This window comes from Columba livia, chromosome 3 (genome assembly GCF_036013475.1).
Source record: "Columba livia isolate bColLiv1 breed racing homer chromosome 3, bColLiv1.pat.W.v2, whole genome shotgun sequence".
Classification (NCBI taxonomy): domain Eukaryota; kingdom Metazoa; phylum Chordata; class Aves; order Columbiformes; family Columbidae; genus Columba; species Columba livia.
Window position 1 is genome coordinate 11051109 of NC_088604.1, and position 18888 is coordinate 11069996.

The following is an 18888-nucleotide window of genomic DNA, read 5'->3' on the forward strand; positions in this document are numbered from 1 at the left end:
AATAATCTGTAAAACCTAAGCTGTTACCTTTCTCATTTGGAATCAGTATCTGTAAAACAAGTGTCCTGAATTCTTGAAGAGCACAGGGATGTGGTAGAATAACCAGGAGTATTTGAGTAACTAGAATTCAGACTTCAGTTTACATTTCTAAGCTGTTCACACTCAAAATTTTTGGGAAAGAGACCAGGTGTCCTTAATGTCCACACTCACACTTTGGTGGTTTTGGACTAAGAAAGTAATGAATACAAGATTTAGGAAGATAGCCCATTGTATACAAGAATATATCTGCATATAATAAGTACCTGTGACAATTTGCTTTTATTTTGGGGGGGTTTACTGTTTTTCAAATCTGCCAAGTTGCCACTGAGCTATAACGCTGCTGCCGTAATGAAAGGTTACATAAGAAAAAAGAGCCAATTACCTATTAAATTACTGTTTTTTTTATAATAGCATCCAGGGTTTTACAGGGTTAAGCTTTGTGTGCTGTTGAAGTATGACAGGTTCTTCTAGGCACAGTGGATGTGTGTTCAGCCTGCCTGTGCTAGCATCCTGCTCAACATGATCGTCTGAAGTAGTTTCACAGGCTGGACAGGAATCTCCCAGTTGCAGCACAGTTGTCTTACAAGTCTTAAAAAAGAACAGTTCCCAAATTAGACTGAAAAAAGGCTTGATAATCCCCAGTGTGAAATGTATTGTATACGTGCAGTTCTACTGCACATATATAGCATGTTTGTTGGAAGCTACCATGTTTTTCCTCGATAAATTATCACATGTAATTTATACTTGTATGAAGGCTCAGTTTAAAAAAAAATAAATAAGAAAAGCAGAAACAATTCCTGATTCACATGTGCAGTTCCATGACAGTGGATGCTAGTTAGAGCCACGCAGTTTGTGAACATACGATCAAAACTACCTGCTGGTTTCTGGCACAGAACTGAGCATAAGACCAGTGGAGCACTAGAGATGCTACAGAGGAAAGGAGCCTGCAGGAGTTCCTTTTAAATGGGCTCTGCTGCCCTCTCCTGGCATTAAATAGTGGTACTACACAGCTTGACACTCATATATTGAATAAACTAGATGAGAAATTTCAGGTATGTGAGTTTTTGTTCTTTGGGAGGCTGTTCCTGGAGGAGAAGTGACTGTAGGGTGTCACTCTGCATGCTGCTCCACCTGCAGAATGTTGGGTTTCTTTTTTCTTTTGGTCTGGTAGTATCGTGTTGCTGTCGGTTCTTTTCTGGAAGTAGTGGTTGTCAATGGAAACTAGAAGTGATAGTTTAAAAAAACCTGATCTTTTTCCGGCTGTAAAGAATTAAGAGGCTTTAATTTAAATGAAAACCTAGTGTTTTCTAAAAGGTATTGTGGGGCATAAAGTATTTAGTGATTCTTTACTGATTCTTAGCACTGAATTTTGAAAACTAATTGTAAAATAAATACTAATTACTTCTATTTTAGGGCATAATCCTATACAGTGCAATAAAGTTGATGCTTGATATGTCTTGCAGAGCACTAACATGCCAGACTCTGGTATTTTGATTTGGCCTTTCAAATAAGATACTTGACCATTAACAAATTACCAGCCCACTGTAACGCTGTTGTTGCCTGGCCTTATAAATACTTGGAACCAAATGAAGGCTTGGCTGGGGCACTGTCAGCTGATTGCTATTTTTTTGCTTTTGTTTTCTTTTTTTAAATTAGTTTTGTACTAGAGCACCATTCAAACAGCACATACTGCAATTTTCTTAACATTCAACTGTAGATATTTCTTTTGACTCTGAAAGGGCTTTCAGTTACTGTATCACTTTCTAGATAATTTTTAGGGAAATTGAAAATGCTTTCATTTTCCAATCCATTCTCAATCATTTTAGGTTTGGTTTTTGTTTTTAGTAGCAGAGTTGAGGTTTCTAGGTGGGAACTGTCTTTGAATATTTCAGCTTGCAGTATAGTAGCAGTATCCCTTTTAAAATCATACTGTAGTTGAGAAAGATGCTTTGCATGCTTACGATGGTAATTGCTGCCTGTTTAAAGGGAAGGGGAGAGAGGTTCCGAGTGACATAAGCTGACTGAGAGCAATATATGAGGAGAATTCACAGGACTGAGATGATGATAGCTGTAGCAAAAAGGACCAGGACCTAAACATTGGCAGTTCAGGTTTTAGAAGTAAGGAAATAGGAATTGTAGGGAGAGTTACGAATGTTCTCACAGCAAGGGAAGGTCTTCATGTTTCTAAAAGGAACTTCAGTTTGATATATCTCTGGTTGGTTTAGAATTAAGTAGATCATTCTTAGCTCCCTGGTTTGAAATGTGACATATTTAGGGCTTATAAGAGGTAGCAGATTGAAAGCCCAGGATGCTGAAGTCACCAGATACCCTGCAGAACAGGTACAGCGTGACAAGAGGCACCACATGCCTTCTCAAAAATGCCCTTTAGCACTGTCAGTTGGAAAGGTACCTCAGCAGGGACTGAAGGGTAGTTCAGATTTCATGGTCTGTTTTGAAACAATTGGCTAACTTTGAGACTTGCAACGAGAGCACAAGTCAGTATTATTTGTAAAGTGGAAATCTGCCCACTGAGCTAAGGCCCATCTAATTCTAAAGTACGTCTGAGTGGGTGCTCACTTTGCCTGCTTCGTTATATTCTCCTAATGACACTTATTTTCACGGTGCCCTTCATGTAAAATAAAAGTGAGGAGGAGAATGGTTTTATTTATCGTAAGATAAAGCTATCTAACTCCTCCAACCATAACGAGGTAAATGTAGATAACAAGACAACACTGTTGTTTTCTTTGGCTCCAGGGTGTATCCCTAGTTCTAGTACACTGACTGTTTTGCTGTTGCTTGTTTCCCTAATGCTTTTACTGACAGAACTGCTTCCTTGTAGGAGGACTGACAAATGGTAGTGGTCGCTATATTTCTGCAGCACCTGGAGCCGAAGCAAAGTATCGCAGTGCGGCAAGTACCTCCAGTCTTTTTAGCTCCACCAGTCAGCTCTTCCCTCCTTCGCGCCTCCGTTACAGTAGGTCTGACATTATGCCTTCTGGACGTAGTCGATTGCTGGAAGATTTCAGAAACAATCGTTTCCCTAATCTTCAACTAAGAGATCTTGTTGGACATATTGTTGAATTTTCCCAAGACCAGCATGGTTCCAGGTAATTATCATAGTAAATTAATAGCTTAGTAATATTTTACTGCTTTCTTATTGCTAACATCAAACATTTGAATGAGCTGCTAGTCATCTTAATACAAAGCATGCCTTTAGTTGTGCTCTTAGGCTGACCTTTTCCATCTCTAGGACATTTCACTATAAAAGTAGTATAAATTTAGCTGCTTGTAGAAGTTCTTGGTGTAGAAATGGCCTCATAACTAGACTTGTAAACTCTAGTATTTAGGTATCAAAAAGGTGTTGATTAAGAAAACTAAATATTTGGCATCTGGAACGTAAAACCATTTTTCAGCAATACATCATCAGGTACTTAGTTATTGTTATTCTTTTCATCTTTAATCCTTCTCAAATGAAAGGTTTTAAGTATCACTTCACTAAAATGTATCCTTTTATATGTAGGGGTGCTACTTTCATTTTAATAAGTTTTTTTTTATAAATGGTGAATACTTGCTTTAGAATTTTGAGGTGTCTCATTGAAATGGTGTTTGAGAGGTTTTCCTGTTGTTTATGCGAAGCATAATGTACCTTTTTTTGCACTTAGATTTATACAGCAAAAGCTGGAGCGAGCTACTCCAGCTGAGCGCCAGATGGTATTTAATGAGATCCTGCAAGCAGCGTATCAATTGATGACTGATGTGTTTGGAAACTATGTAATACAGAAGTTCTTTGAGGTAAGGGTCACACCAACGCTATGAACAGCAATGTGAATGAAATGCTGTAAAATCTGATTAAATTTAACGGAGTTTTTTTTTCATAACATCGTAGCAAAGTTCTACCGGACTTTCACCACAGAATCCAAGTGTATACACTGCACATGTGTTTTCTGTTCTTTATCCCCTGCTTTTTTCGTAACAGGTACAGTTTTTCTTTGTGCTGGTGATACGTTTGTTGGTGAACATTGGTGAACGTACGGGCTGCACATTGAGGCTTTACAAGCCTCTTATCATAATTTACAGATACTTTCAGATTATGTGGAACATAAAGATTTGAAGGACACTTTTTAATCCTTGCTGTATATGAAGAAATGTATACAAAATGTATTGAGGCAGAAGAATTTTGAGGAAGAGATGTCACAAGATACATCCAGTATTACTAGATTTAGAACAACTTTGTGTTTTCTTAAAACTGCAGGGTAAAAATTAAAAAATAAGTGTTATCAAAGGGTTACAAGATTTGACTTACAGAGAAAAGAAAAAGCAATTCCTGTGTCCTGGAAAAAGTTAAATGTAGGAAAAGATACCTAGTGTAGTGTACTTTAACTCAAGGACTACATCAAAGCATCTGGGTGGTTAGAAGGTGAAGCTGGAAAGATGTCCAATAAGAAATAAGATGGTAGATGTAAACAGGAATATAGTTTTTAATGAGTAATCTATGAAACAAGGTGTTCACTTTTTTTTTACTTGATATTCTTTTTTGCAAGTGAAGTATCTCCTGAAGAGCATGACTGACGTGTGCTATGGAAGATCTTGCTTAAGGGTCATCAGTTGCCATTTTTTTTCCATAATCTGAAGTTGGATGTCTACATACGTCATCATTGTCAATTGAGGGTTTTAATCTTAATTTGCAGAAGAGTTCTCAGGAAAAAAGTGCACTAGGCCATAGATGAATTAAGCTTTTCCAACTCAGGAGCTTGTGTCGGGGGTCTGAGAAGAGGGTTACATGTGTTATTATGAAGCCTGACTGGCTTCTACTCTGCTCACCAGGGAGCAGCACAGGCTGCAGTGGCACCATGGAGGGGATGATATGGACAGGAATCGGCTGCTGCTGAAAAACATCGGTTGAATTATACTCTAATACAGCTAGTGTGAAAAACATTTTGATTTTGCTCTACAAGGCCCAAGTATTTCTAGGTTTCCCAAAACACCCGTGTTAAGAATGATCCTTCAAGCCACGTGAAGTTACCAAGAAGCTACTTCAGGGGTTGAGATCTCCCCTGTGCCCTCCCCCTCTTACAACTTGCTTACTGCATGCAAGGTGTAAAACACACCGACCAGTACAAATTTGAGACATCAGAGAAAATCTGATTGGAATTAATATGTTATAGTAATCTGTAATTAATGTGCCTGGTGTAATTTTTCTGAGTAAGCGAGTTATTGCACTTACATACTCCCACAGACAAGTATAAAATCTTTTGACTTCTTAGGTTGTGTTTCAAGGTCATGCATTTGATAGCAGGTATGTGAGTGAAATGTGGAATATTACTAAATGTTGCATTTAGAAAATAAAAGTTTCTGGTAAATACACACACCAAAAGCACAAAGGGAAAAATAATTCAAGGCATGCAGTAAACCTGTCGAACATCATGAAAGTGCTTACTCTGACATGTGAATTGCAGCATGCTGCGATACGTCTTCATTTGTTAACAGCACGTTTATTTTCTTTCAGTTTGGAAGCCTGGATCAAAAGTTAGCCCTGGCAACACGCATACGTGGTCACGTTCTGCCGTTAGCCCTGCAGATGTATGGTTGTCGTGTTATTCAGAAAGCACTTGAGTCAATCTCACCTGACCAGCAGGTAATTGTAAGTTAGAGCAATACTTTTTAAATATTATTTCTTTTTATTTCATATGTCGTTTTACTTCCTTAAAATGTTGATCTTTCCCTTCATTATGAAATGCCCTAGGGACTAAAATAGTTGTTTAAATTAGAATGCTGAGATACACAAGTAAACCACACACGTATTAAGATGGGACAGTTAGGATGAAATGGAATATTCCTTTGAGGGGAGGAAAAAAAAAATCATTGTAAAGACAAGAATAATCTTTTCTTTTTTCCAGAATGAAATGGTGAAAGAGCTGGATGGTCATGTTCTGAAATGTGTGAAAGACCAAAATGGAAACCACGTTGTCCAAAAATGCATTGAGTGTGTTCAGCCCCAGTCTCTCCAGTTCATCATTGACGCGTTCAAAGGACAGGTAGTGTCAGCAGTTCGCTTCCTTTTCCGTAGGGTTGCTTTGATTTGCAGATCTTTTTCCATCATTTGCGTGTAGAAGATAGTGTTTGATACTTTGCAGTCAGCTTTTTTTAACTAGGATAAAAGAGGGGTAATAAAATGGAAAATCTGTTAAAGACTCAGTTAACATGGTGTAAAAAGATTAATCTGTTGGAGATGAGGTTCTACAAAGGCCTCTTTGGACATATTATCAATACCAGTAGAGGTATTTGGCTTAAGGCCAGGTTTCCCAATTGGGTTTTGTGATATGCCATTTCAAATTTCCTGCAACGTCAGCATTTTTGATGTAATAATAAAGTATTTGCTCTCTAGCACATCTTTTTCATTGACATTTTTGTTTTCTCTTGGTGCTTATGGTGCAAGTCTGTCTTTCGGTGTTTCACAGTTGATGTCTATCATTAAGGAATTACTTTGAAGAAATATGTTAATCCGGTCCCTACATATGGGGTAGTGTTAAGTGAAGGGGGGGTGGTGTTCGCTTATTTAAGGTTGGAGTTTTTGTTTTGTTTCCAAAAAAGTTGTTGATATAAAATTGATATTGTGCTGCAGGCTAAATAAGGTGTTAATACTGTGAGACAAACATGTACTTTTATAGTCTTGAGAAGCATTGTAAAAATGTTACTAACTTGGCTGTGTGACTAAATTCTACTTTAATGGATGGCCAAAAGTATTTCTCAACAAAATGTACAATATCCTTCTCTCACATTTTACACAACAGCAATACCTGAATTATTGTTGTACATTGTAGTAAACGGCATACCAGGGTTTCTAGGATCAGGTCTTTTTATGTCAAAAAGTGTGTATGGAGTAGATGAGATGAGGTTTCTAAACTGTAAGCAGAGCCCTTGACTGAAATGTGACTGTTTACTGCACATTCATCCTCAGCTCCAAGTAGTTATATATATACAGATCTTAGCTAATCTGTAGTGGCAAATGAAAAATACCTCGCTATAGTCATGTCATGTAACAGGAGGTATCTCTTCCACCTGCCTGCATCATTTGGATCTGTGTCTAATCACACAGGATTCTGTGTGCAGTTTCGACCAACATCGACTCTTAAATCTTCTGAATTAATCCCTGAAACACACACCTGGCTGCTGGAGAAACAAGCAAAAGGAATAAGCAAGATTTTTACTATGTTTTGCATACTTATTTACAAACTTTGTATCAAGGAGCCTGTTGTATATGCTGGAATGTGAAATTAGTGAAAAGAAGTCAGAATAATTGAACTCCTTTTTATAAATGTCAAATCTTCAAATTTGAAAATAAAGTAACAAGTTAAAAGGAAGGCTTGAAAGGTGAACAGGGCTTAACTAAGGCTCACACTTCCAGGCTTTCCTTTTTGCAGCCAAGTGGGCTAGAAACATTATAAGGAAAACTTGAGTTCTCAGTTGTAGAATTACTGAAGCCCTTGACACACAGAAAACTATTTTCATATTTTCCTAACTTCTGCTGGAGATGGAATTCTGATATTGGCAGGCAAAACCTTGCTTTCAATAGAAGTAGCTTTTCCATTTCAAACATGGTAATGGTACTTACATATGTAAGGTTTGGTTGGTTTAACTTCAGTTTGCAATCCTGTTTCAAGGTATTTGTACTTTCAACTCATCCGTATGGTTGTAGAGTAATTCAGCGTATTCTGGAACATTGTACCGCTGAGCAGACTTTGCCAATCCTGGAAGAACTGCATCAACACACAGAACAGCTAGTGCAGGTTAGTGTGTCTGTTCGTTTTTTAATGCACTGTAGAGCTCTTAGTTGTTGTCGGCACAATTTGTTCCCATTTCTTAGTTTAAGAAGTACTTTGAATGCCTCTTTTTTTAGTTTTGTAGATGTTGATATTTTTTTTCTTTCCTTACGTAGTTTTAATTAAAATCAATTTGGAAGTTGAGAGGCAATGAAGATATAAAAAGCCTTTTCTTACACTTTTCACTGTGGCTTTCAATATACATTGTAAGAGCACAGAATTATATTTTTATTGCAAAGATTGCCTTTTTGCAGTTTATTCACTCCGGTGTCCTTCAGATAAATTCTGATAATGTCTAAACACAAATACATTGTCAAAAATACATGTTGCATATTCTTACACAGAAAAGTTATCTAAGAAGGCACAAAACAGTATACAAGATAATTCCGTGTCTGGGTCTCAGACAAACAAAACAAGTGCTAAAAATGGCTTTGAAACTGAATCGGTGTAAAATACTGGAAGGGACTTGGTGTTCAGTAGGAATTTCCACGCAGGAGAAGGCAGGAATTGCCTTTTGCTACATAGTCACAGTGGAGTTTGTTTCTCAGTGGTTTCTTGTCCAGTTAAAACATAACTGTCTTGGTGAACCAGTGTTCATGAAGATACTATGGCTGTTAAAGAAAGACATTGAAGTGCTGGAGCGGGTCCAGAGAAGAGCAACACGACTGGTGAAGGGACTTGAACACAAGACCTATGGGGAGAGGCTGAGGGAGCTGGGGTTGTTTAGTCTGGAGAAGAGGAGGCTTAGAGGTGAGCTCATCACTCTCTAGAACTACCTGAAGGGAAGTTCTAGCCAGGTGGGGATTGGTCTCTTCTCCCAGGCAGTCAGCAATAGGACAAGGGGACATGGGCTTAAACTCTGCCAGGGGAAATTTAGGCTGGATATTAGAAAGAAATTCTTTACAGAGAGAGTGGTCAGGCATTGGAATGGCTGCCCAGGGAGGTGGTGGACTGGTCCCTGGAGGTTTTTAAACTGAGATTGGACATGGCACTTAGTGCCATGATCTAGTAAACGGACTAGAGTTGGACCAAGGGTTGGACTCGATGATCTCTGAGGTCTTTTCCAACCCAGTCGATTCTGTGATTCTGTAAAGATGATGATCTTAATTTTGAGGACTTCTTTCTTTAAGAGGATAAAATATATTGTAGCAAAATACTGGTTTTACAGGTTATTTACATTTTGCATGTAAATTTTGTGGTCCATTAAGTAATTCTTGATGCAATATTTCTTGCATCACTTTGTTTCTATAATGTTGACTTTGTATTTTTGTATCTGTGCAAACAGCAATTTGAAAGTTTATACAAATATGCAGAAGCTGTACATATTGCTTGGTGAGAACACAAAAGAAAATTGAAGTAAACTTTTTTTTCAGGATCAGTATGGAAATTACGTTATTCAGCATGTACTGGAGCACGGGCGTCCTGAAGACAAGAGCAAAATCGTTTCAGAAATAAGAGGAAAAGTTCTAGCTCTGAGTCAGCACAAGTTTGCCAGGTATTGCACAACCTTCATATATTAAAGGTTCACTAACCTTTTAAAGTTGTAGTATTGGATTGATGTATTGTGTTATAAAAAGGACATCGTAGGGTTTTTTTCTGTTGTGTAACTTACTTCCTGAAACTTCATATTTTTATAAACCCTATTGGTATTTTTATACTAGATTTGGAGGAGAGAAAGGGGAAATGCTGTTCTGTAGCAAAACAAAGACGATTCCTCAGGTTTATGGGATGGTTTTTGTTCAGCTTGTGCAGGGAATGGGTTCCAGGTGTGTGTGAGGATCCCCAGGCCAGGTGAGCAGCTCTCCTGGAACGTGCTTGGTGACACTGACTTGAGACTGTCTGTCAGTCCAGCCAAGCGATGTACGTGGATAAAGAGGCTTAAGCAGTGGTGGTTCGGACTGACAAGGATTTCGTGCATTAGGAGGTCTCAAAGACTGTTATAGGAGTCCTGAGCTACTCTGAAATTAGAGCCTAAAACTCATCCCTCAGTGCTTTTTGCTGAAATATAGATTATGTGCCTTTTGCTAAGGAAAACAGACCTCAGGATTCATCCTGGATGATTTAGTGAGACTAACCTTGTCATCAACATTAAGTAGAAATGCATCATGACATCATGGGGGCATTTGTTTTAAAAAGTAATTGTGTGGAAACTAACAGGTCTATCTGGAATTTATTTTTCTTTGCCGAAATAGAGCTCTTCATAATCCTCTCCTCGGAACTTGCTTGATTTTTTGAAGCACAAACTTAAAACCAGAATCACTTTGCTGTCTTATAAGCATTGATGGCCTTTCCAGTTTCTGAGGTATCTGGAAGGTCAGAGACTTCCTCTACAAACAGAAATATTTGACAGACTCTCTGGTCTAGGTGTGTTCCTGAAAAAGCAGGCAGCCTTGTGTCTGGCTTTCTCTGTTTTGTCTTAAAAGGGCCCACAGCCAAAATAGATGTACTATAAAACATCTGCAACCCGAGATCCAGTATACCTACTGTAGGTCCAGTGGAAAATCTCTCCTACAAGATAAGAAGTATCAGAAAATTACTTTTTTTTACATGAGGAGTGTAAAATCCTTTCACTCCCTCAGTCATTACAGACTAAAGATTTTGAAATGGGGACTTGATGCATTTACTGTTTGCTATTTAGTGGCGTTAAGACACTTGAACTATTCAGATAAATATTAAATTGCTACTTAATGTTACCTGCAAAGTCACAGAATGTATTTGTCTTATTTTTCAGCAACGTGGTAGAAAAATGTGTAACTCATGCTTCTCGTGCTGAAAGAGCCCTGCTGATCGATGAGGTCTGCTGCCAGAACGATGGTCCTCACAGTGCCTTATACACCATGATGAAGGACCAGTACGCCAACTACGTTGTTCAGAAGATGATTGATATGGCTGAACCTGCTCAGCGGAAGATAATAATGCACAAGGTACATTTGTATATTGTTTTATTGGTTCAGAAGCTATTATCCATACTAGCTTTTTTGCGGGAATAACTTGTTCTCTAGATGTAAAACTCGCTGGTTCTGGAATCTAGAGCTTCATGTATAAACATCAAATTCAGTGGAGCTTTATAAAGCAGAATATATTCAGGTCTCAAAGCATGGAGTTAAAAATGTAAATCTACAGAGAAGTTACAGAAATTGGATTCCATATCCTCTCTTTGTGCCAGCTTCTCTGTGAAAATACTCCTGCTATAAAAACGTAGTATCTTTATTAATATAACAGAAGAAATACAGGTTTGTCTTTTTAGTTGCTGCTATAAATCCATTCTGCAGTTACCTCAGGAGAGATTCCCACACTCCCTAACGTACGGGCACATTTTCTATTGAAGAATACCCAGATTTGGACAGAATTGCCCCCGGGTGTTAGTGCAGAGCCCAGTACGTTCTTGCTGCAGCTCTGCTTCCCCCAGTCACCGCCAGGGCAATCCCACAAAAGGGCTGTACCCCCCTTTTCTACTTGTTGGAGTCAAAATCACCGCTTCTACATCTCTCCAGAAACTTTTGAAATACAGGATTCTGACTCTTTTTTTTTGCATAGTATTTTTAAAGCGTAGTTTTCCTCTGCTTAGAATTTTTGAAGGGAGGAGGGGGCAGAAAAAATAACGGGTTTCTTCTTACAGATTCGACCCCACATCACAACTCTGCGTAAATACACCTACGGCAAACACATTCTGGCCAAGCTGGAGAAGTATTACCTGAAGAACAGCGCTGATCTGGGGCCGATTGGCGGACCACCAAATGGGATGCTGTGAGAGACAAAAAGGAACGGAATCAAAAATTGAATTGTGAATGATCAAAACATACAACTTAACTATAAATGTTCTGATTTTTTTAAATCTATTTATTGACTTTGTTCATCCATTTGTAAAATTTTTATTCTTGTGTATATTTTTGGGGAGTGAATTATTAAAAAAAGAAAAAAGAAAAAAAATAATCTCCAGCCCTGATCTGGAGACCTATCAGATTGGACGGCTGGCAAAGCACAGAATGCCTGTATATGATGTAATTGTATCAAAATAGCTGTCACATATTTTGTAAATTTTTACCTTGTAAAGTCACTGAAATAGTTTTTAAAGGGAAAAAGTACAGTATTCTTTTAATACACTGGCTTGCAATCTGGTAGGTCTACCCAGCATCACAGCACAACAGGTTTATAGAGTTGTATATAGAATTAATCCTTATTTTTCCCTTTTGTGTGAAGTCTTTTATACCAGATTAAAATTGATCAGCTGCATAAACATTATTTAACATGTCGAAAAGTTAAGTTGTATTTTGGTGGTTCACAACATACTATCCAAATAATAAACAGGGCACAGCAAGTTCAAGTAGGGAATAACGATGGAAACTTTAAAAGACCAGATTTCGTGACTTGCTGTGGATACAGGTTTGTCGTTTGTTTTTAAATGGTGCCCTGAGGTTTTCTCTAGTGGTGTTTTAAAACTAAAAGTGCTGTATATACTTATATATTTAATTGTTGTACAAGGTAGAGGGATTAAAATTATGATGGCGCTTCTGCTCAGTGAAGCGCGCCGTTGGAAAAGGAGTGAACCCTGTATTAACTTTACAGCGAGTTTTACCATGCAGGAGGAGTAGAGATTTGTATTTTTTTATTTTGCATATAGAATTGTAAGGATTTGAAAGTGTTGAGCATTTATTTTGCTTTCTCAATGTAGATGCAAAAATAGATATTGATGAAGAGAAAAGGGGCCACTGAAAAGTAAACTTGATAGCTCAACATTTAAGCATGATTGATTAAATATTCAGATAGCTTTTTTGCTTCCTATAAATATCTGCATTGTATACGTGTAGTTAATAGGTGTAAGTTTACAGTTTGAAAACAAATCTCTTGTTTCGATGTTTATTACAAGCCTTGCTAATTTAGTAGTGATGCTTACCTTGGTTGTACAGATGTACATTTGTAAACCTTCATGCTGTAAATGTAATTTGTTTTACCCCTTTTTGGGACAAAAATTTGCATTAGTGTATATTCATATCCCCATTCCCTTTTCTCCCCCTGGCATATAGTGTTGTATAATGTAAATTTATTTCAGCAAATCAAGAGTGATTTTTTTTTTAAATTTTATCTTTATATGGTTTCAGAAATATGAACCAGCTTTCTTTTTATCTATTGTGAGAAACATTATGTTTTGTTTATAACATAGCTGTTGATTCTGTCAATATGGACACTTTGGGAAATCAATCTGTTCAAATTTTAAGTCGGGATGATAAGCATAGTAAGAAATGGACTGAAACCGATGCTTCCTCCATCTTAATAAATGTGGCATGATGTTTTTGTACAGAAGAGTACTGTATTTTTGAATAGCCTTCTCCCAGCGTAAAGCAAATATGTATGATACTGTCAATTTTTTTTCTCTGGACATATGACATTGTAACAGTAACATAAAGATGATGTACATTTACAAGCGGCCTTATGTACATTTCCCAATGATCTTTTTAAGGCAGAATTGTGACCATATGTGTATAATTAAAATCCTTTTTAATCCTTTGCCTATGGAAATATTTTGGAAAAAGCTTACTTTGTATGTATATTCAGTTTCTGAAAGATAAAGAAAGTGCTTTGTATGTTGTTGAAGTAAGTATTTTGTGTAAAACATTTGTTTGGATGGCTTAACCTAAAGTTTTGATTGACAAGAGAGTTTGAAGTCGGTGTCTCGAGCATGGATCCAAAGAAAGGCTGTTAGGTAGGGATCTGATCATGAGGAAAGAAAACAGGAGCGGTGTAAACTTGTATAAGGAATTCTGTTGTGTTCCCGTTTGTATCAGGTTTACATAAATCTTATTCAGGCATCCATCCGAGGCGCTGCTTTTAACAGTAGCGTTAACTCATCAATAGGCAAATGGGAAGGTTTGTTCTGGCCTGGTTCCAGTTTCGGAACCAGTGCTGTGTGGGCCCCGCTGTTGTCAGCAAGCACAGTTCCAGCTGCCGTGTAGTTTTTTGCGTGGCAGTTCACAAAACCCCCCTGGAGAGGTGCCAGCCCTGTCACGGAGCCGCTTCTTGGGTGAGTTAGTTCTTGGTGACCGTGGTTCTGTGTGTTAGAACCCACAGAGCAGACGTTGCCTTCAACGTGTAAAACAGCACGTTTGGCTTTTAGGGATGTCCAGGCAGCAAATGATAGTCCCGGTGCTTTGTCCCTGTAGCGCTCGTGCCAAGGCTGAGTTTAAACAGTCCTGCCACTGTCACCCTCAGTGCTTTCGGTACCTTGAACATAATCTTCCACTTGCTCTCCTGAAGTCATTTTGCACAAGTTGTGTCCAGGGACATGAAAAACATAACGTGTGGCTTTTTTCTTTCAGCTAGACCACCAGACTTCTTTTTGCTCAAGTGTCGCTTTTTGATCTAGATTGTTTATGGACCAGTTTGATCAGGTTTGACTCCAGGTGGCTCATATTGAATAATGTAATGTTCACATGTATATACTGTAAAAACAACAACAACAAAGTGTGAATAACACTGTGTGAAATACATCTGGTCTTGTGTTTTTCCTGTAGGAAACCAGCCATTCTTCATATTCTCAGTCACGTAACTTGTCTGCTTTCCGGAGCTCAGCTTTGGACAGGTGGTCGTTCCTGGTGAGCTGATGAGAATGAGTCAATTACTGAAGAACTCTGGTGTAGATCATTAAAGTTTCCAGAGGCCAGTTCTGAGCACCTAAACCTTCACATTATCTTAAAGGAAAAACCTCCACCGCTGTGTAGTTATGGCTGCAGCCTCATGACAGTTTCCTCATCACCGCTGGGCCCAGGCTGAGTTCTCCAGCATTTGTGAGGGTTGTGGTTGGGTTGGTGGCTCTCTGGCACCATTGGATCCACACTCGTTTCTGTTACTGCACAGGATATTTTCAAAGGACCATTTTTAGCTGAGGGGGAGTGGATCTGTCCTTTAGCGTTAAAATAACTCACCTGAGTGGCCCCTTATGGACAGAACCACCACAATCCTGTTGCCTCCATCACTGATAGATCTGATACTTCTTCATCAGAGTGTGGGGAAGATGGATGTTTCTGCGGACGTAATTTCCAGATGTCTTAGAGTGCTGATGGAGATTCAGAAACTGATTTAGTGACTCTTCCTTCCTCTGCTCTTGGGAACAGGCATTTGAGGAGATGCTCATGACTCACTGTGTAGCAGCATGGTAATGGGGTTCTGTACTAGTGGCAGGAAAATGGGTAAACAGGTGACAGCAACTCCCACTGTGTCATCCAGGGAAGTAAAGCTGAGAGAAAAATTGCAAAGTGTTCTAATATCTAGTGACTAGTCATTAAAATTGCAGATTACACGTAAGTCGTGCGCCTGGGGAGAGAGCCCCGTGCTATTAACTCTGCGGAAGCGATTTGCTGCAGAATGGTTGCAGCCAGGTCAGCCCCGTGCTTGGGTGCTGAGTTTTACAGAGAGGGGAGGCTGGTCTTCCGATGTCCCAAGAGCGGCACATCCTTCTGTAGCTTTGCTCAGCGGTGATGTGGTTTGTGTTGCTGCTTGAGGAGAGAAAGAGGCAAACCATGTGCTCTGCCTGACCCCAGCTGCCGCAGCCCGCCTCGACGTAGGGGCATCGTCTGTCAGTTGGGCACAAAGGTTCACATCTCGCCAAGCTATTGGTAGCACTAGAAGTGACCTCAAGGTCTTGTTGGTCTGTGGGCAAAGCTGCTGTTTCGATGAGCATGTGCTACAGGCAACACTGTGCTCTGCCTCAAGAGTTTCAATTTGAAGTATTCTCTGTGTGGGGAAGAATGTCAGAAACACTCACAGGCACTCACCTGTGCCCAAAGATCGTGATTTGAGCACCTCTTGGTTGAGGATGAGGAAATACGGGTTTTCCGCTTATTTTTTTCTTCCAGGGGAGGTTTAGGCTGGACATGAGGAAAAGGTTCTTCACCCAGAGGGTGCTGGACACTGGAACAGGCTCCCCAGGGAGGTGTCACGGCCCCAAGCCTGACAGTGTTCAAGAAGAGACCGGACAACGTCCTCAGACACATGGAGTGAACTGTGGGGTTGTCCTGTGCAGGGACAGGAGCTGGACTCGGTGATTCTTGTGGGTCCTTCCAGCTCAGGACACTCTGTGATTCTGTCAGGGACGGCGTGTCCCTCTCAGGGCTCTGCCTCCAGGCTGGCGTGCAGCGTCGGGCCAGGGAAGTTTGGCAGATCTTGGTAAATGTAGATCCTGCCACCCAGGAAGAGACTGTTCAGTGCTGCAGAATGAGCCTGGGGTGTCAGCACCCCTGTGTTGCAGAGCAGCCCAGGCCTCCCCCGCTCCATCACCCAAAGGGATTGGAAACCAGCACCATTCTTACGGAAAGACCGGTCACACGGTACCTCCTCCCTCGCAGGAAGGACAGAAGGACGTCCATCAAGCGCTGACAGCATTCTAGAGCCAACACAGTACGTGGGCTTTTCCCTGCCAGCCCAGTCCCCCTGCTAACAAAAGGAGGCAACTGTTTCATCCAAGAAAGTGAAGCAAACCCTGATGTTACATATTTAGTTCTGGAACACAGAGGCTACCAGGAAGCTTCCCGCCTGCATCGGGGCCAGAGAGCCAGGAGGGAGGACCAAGCTGACGGGTGGAACAGAACTGCTAGTGTTCCTCAGCAAGGTGGGGCAGGAGCGCTCCCTCCACCAGCCCGTTGGATGGACCTGCCTCTTTTGCATGCCCTGTGGTTAAGGAACTTGCCCAGCAAATGAGATGCTTGAATTAGTTCATCAGCCTCAGGGTTTTGAACCCACCTCCCTCACTTCACAGGAGTATGTCCCAACCACGAGGAGCTGGGCGGGTTCACTTTCTACTCCTGGATTTGGGCTGGGCTTTTAGCACAGCCTGAGCTGTCGGTTGCATCACAAACAGCGCAAGATGGAGCATGATCCTCAAGCACGCAGGTGGGAGCGGGGAGGTTCTGCTCTCCAGATCCTTGTCTCCACCTGGATTCTCCCAGACTCACTTCATGCAAAATACATCTTGGGAGCGGTGTTCCCCCATCATTAACAAACTGGAAATGCCCCAGAGGCTTTTTATACAGCAGCTGAAATGTAGGAAGACCTAAAGACCCCCTTTGTTTCATTAGTAAGAGCGAACATAGGAATAATATGTTCACCCTCTCACCAGCGTTAGCACTTTGGGCACGAGGCCTTCAGCTTCTCCCTCCTCTGCTTGCACAGCACCTGCCCAGCCCTAAAGTGTCTGCATCTTTGAGACCGCATCTGGAATATTGTGTCCAGTTCTGGGCCCTCAGTTCCAGAAGGACAGGGAACTGCTGGAGAGGGTCCAGCGCAGGGCAACGAAGATGATGAAGGGAGTGGAGCATCTCCCTTATGAGGAAAGGCTGAGGGAGCTGGGTCTCTTTAGTTTGGAGAAGAGGAAACTGAGGGTTGACCTTATTAATGTTTACAAATATATAAAGGGTGAGTGTCACAAGGATGGAGCCAGGCTCTTCTTGGTGACAACCAATGGTAGGACAAGGAGTAATGGGTACAAACTGGAACACAAGAGGTTCCACTTAAATTTGAGAAGAAACTTCTTCTCAGTGAGGGTGACAGACACTGGAACAGGCTGCCCAGGGAGGTTATGGAGTCTCCTTCTCTGGAGACATTCAAACCCACCTGGACACATTCCTGTGTGACCTCATCTGGGTGTTCCTGCTCCAGCAGGGGGATTGGACTGGATGAGCTTTTGAGGTCTCTTCCAATCCCCAACATTCTGTGATTCTGTGATCTGCAAACCAGAGTCAGGGGCACGTTGCAGGCAACACAGATGATGTTCTAGACCATAGGACAGAGAGAAACCCCTTCCTAAACTGAGCTGAACAGCCCTAATGAGCTTCAGTTGAGCTTAAGACCTGCCTGGAGGGCTCATATTTCCTGGCAGCCGCACAGCACCGCAGCCTAGCCAAGCCTGGCTTAGCTGCCGAATCTTTCCCCAGCCAAGCCTAAGGGGGGCAGGGAGGGAGACAACAACCCTTCCTCGGCACAACAGGGCTCGGCGGTGGAGGCTGTTTGCGGAACGCAGCCGGCTTGGCTGCTGATCACAGGGCAGCTCACACGCTGCGTTCTCTCAAACGCTTCAGTTGCCGGTTACAGATCGAATCCACAGCAGCACGGAGCTGCCACGGTGCCCACTGCAGAGGGATGTCACCCGTGGGGATGGGTGTGGAATTGACCAAGCCTGCTGATGTCCCTCTCCTTCTAGGGCAAGCTTGCTGTGGGCCGTCCACTCCTGCTCAAAAGGCTTTGCACAATGTTATGGAAGCAGAGCCAGTTCAGATGTCACTTGAAGAGTGTCCCAAAATAAAGTGAGATCCCCAAAGATGTATTATACAACTGCTTACAGAGAGCCAGTGGAAATTGCAAGAAGTGTCATGGCAAGGGCAACACACAGGAAAGCGGTGGCAGGAAGCACCAGCGAGGGAGATGGTGATGAAAAGCACATTCACAGCTATATTCTCCCATGAGTGCAAATACAGGCACATTATTCCTTGTCTCCCTCAGGAAAACCAGAAGTTAAAGGTACTCTGGTGGGAATGAAGAACTCTCTTTCCTCCCCTTTATAGTCCTTATCTCTCTTTCTCTAAGAGCTGAAATTCAGCATCAGAAAGCATTTGCAATGCTCCCCCAGCCATGGTCAGCCCGGGAGGAGAGGTTTCATGAGACCATCTGCTCGTACAAGACAGGATCTTGGGGAAGGATTCAGCCCGACTGCTTCTCTGTTAGGCTCAGGTCTGGTAGGTCTGGCTCAGCGCTGTCCCCTGCTCAACACCTTTGTGTGTAAAGTGACTTCCAGAGGCTGATAGAACAGTCAGAGCGATGGCTTGTGAAGCAGGGATTACAGAGGGCTGAAGCCAGGTTGAAGAGCTGAGGATGGACAAACTCAATGCAAGCCACAGAGTCAATCCCAACCCAGGGCGTGAAGGGGTGGGATGAAATGGAGCAGAGTTCCCCCTGTTAGAGCTCCAGGCCATACACTTACCAGATTCAGCTGGGCCATTTGACTCTTAAAAGGCCTTTTTGTTTGAAAACTGACTATCTTAAG

At 41.3% G+C, this 18888-nt stretch overlaps 1 protein-coding gene across 21 annotated transcripts in view; it reads left to right on the top strand.

Annotated features, from left to right (window-relative positions):
- The window catches only part of PUM2 (pumilio RNA binding family member 2), a 75334-nt gene extending 61879 nt beyond the window's left edge, over nt 1-13455 (top strand). For 8 of the 21 annotated variants that reach the window (XM_065055805.1, XM_065055794.1, XM_065055801.1 and 5 more), the window contains 8 exons: nt 2879-3146; nt 3702-3831; nt 5546-5674; nt 5937-6074; nt 7701-7826; nt 9233-9354; nt 10591-10783; nt 11479-13455. In XM_065055805.1, coding sequence (XP_064911877.1) covers nt 2879-3146; nt 3702-3831; nt 5546-5674; nt 5937-6074; nt 7701-7826; nt 9233-9354; nt 10591-10783; nt 11479-11610 — 1238 coding nt within the window. In that variant the 3' untranslated portion in view covers nt 11611-13455. Of the gene's footprint in view, nt 1-2878; nt 3147-3701; nt 3832-5545; nt 5681-5936; nt 6075-7700; nt 7827-9232; nt 9355-10590; nt 10784-11478 lie in introns of all 21 variants that reach the window. The other 13 variants (XM_065055797.1, XM_065055812.1, XM_065055793.1 and 10 more) reach the window with 3 other exon arrangements.
- The last annotated feature ends 5433 nt before the right edge of the window (nt 13456-18888 follow it).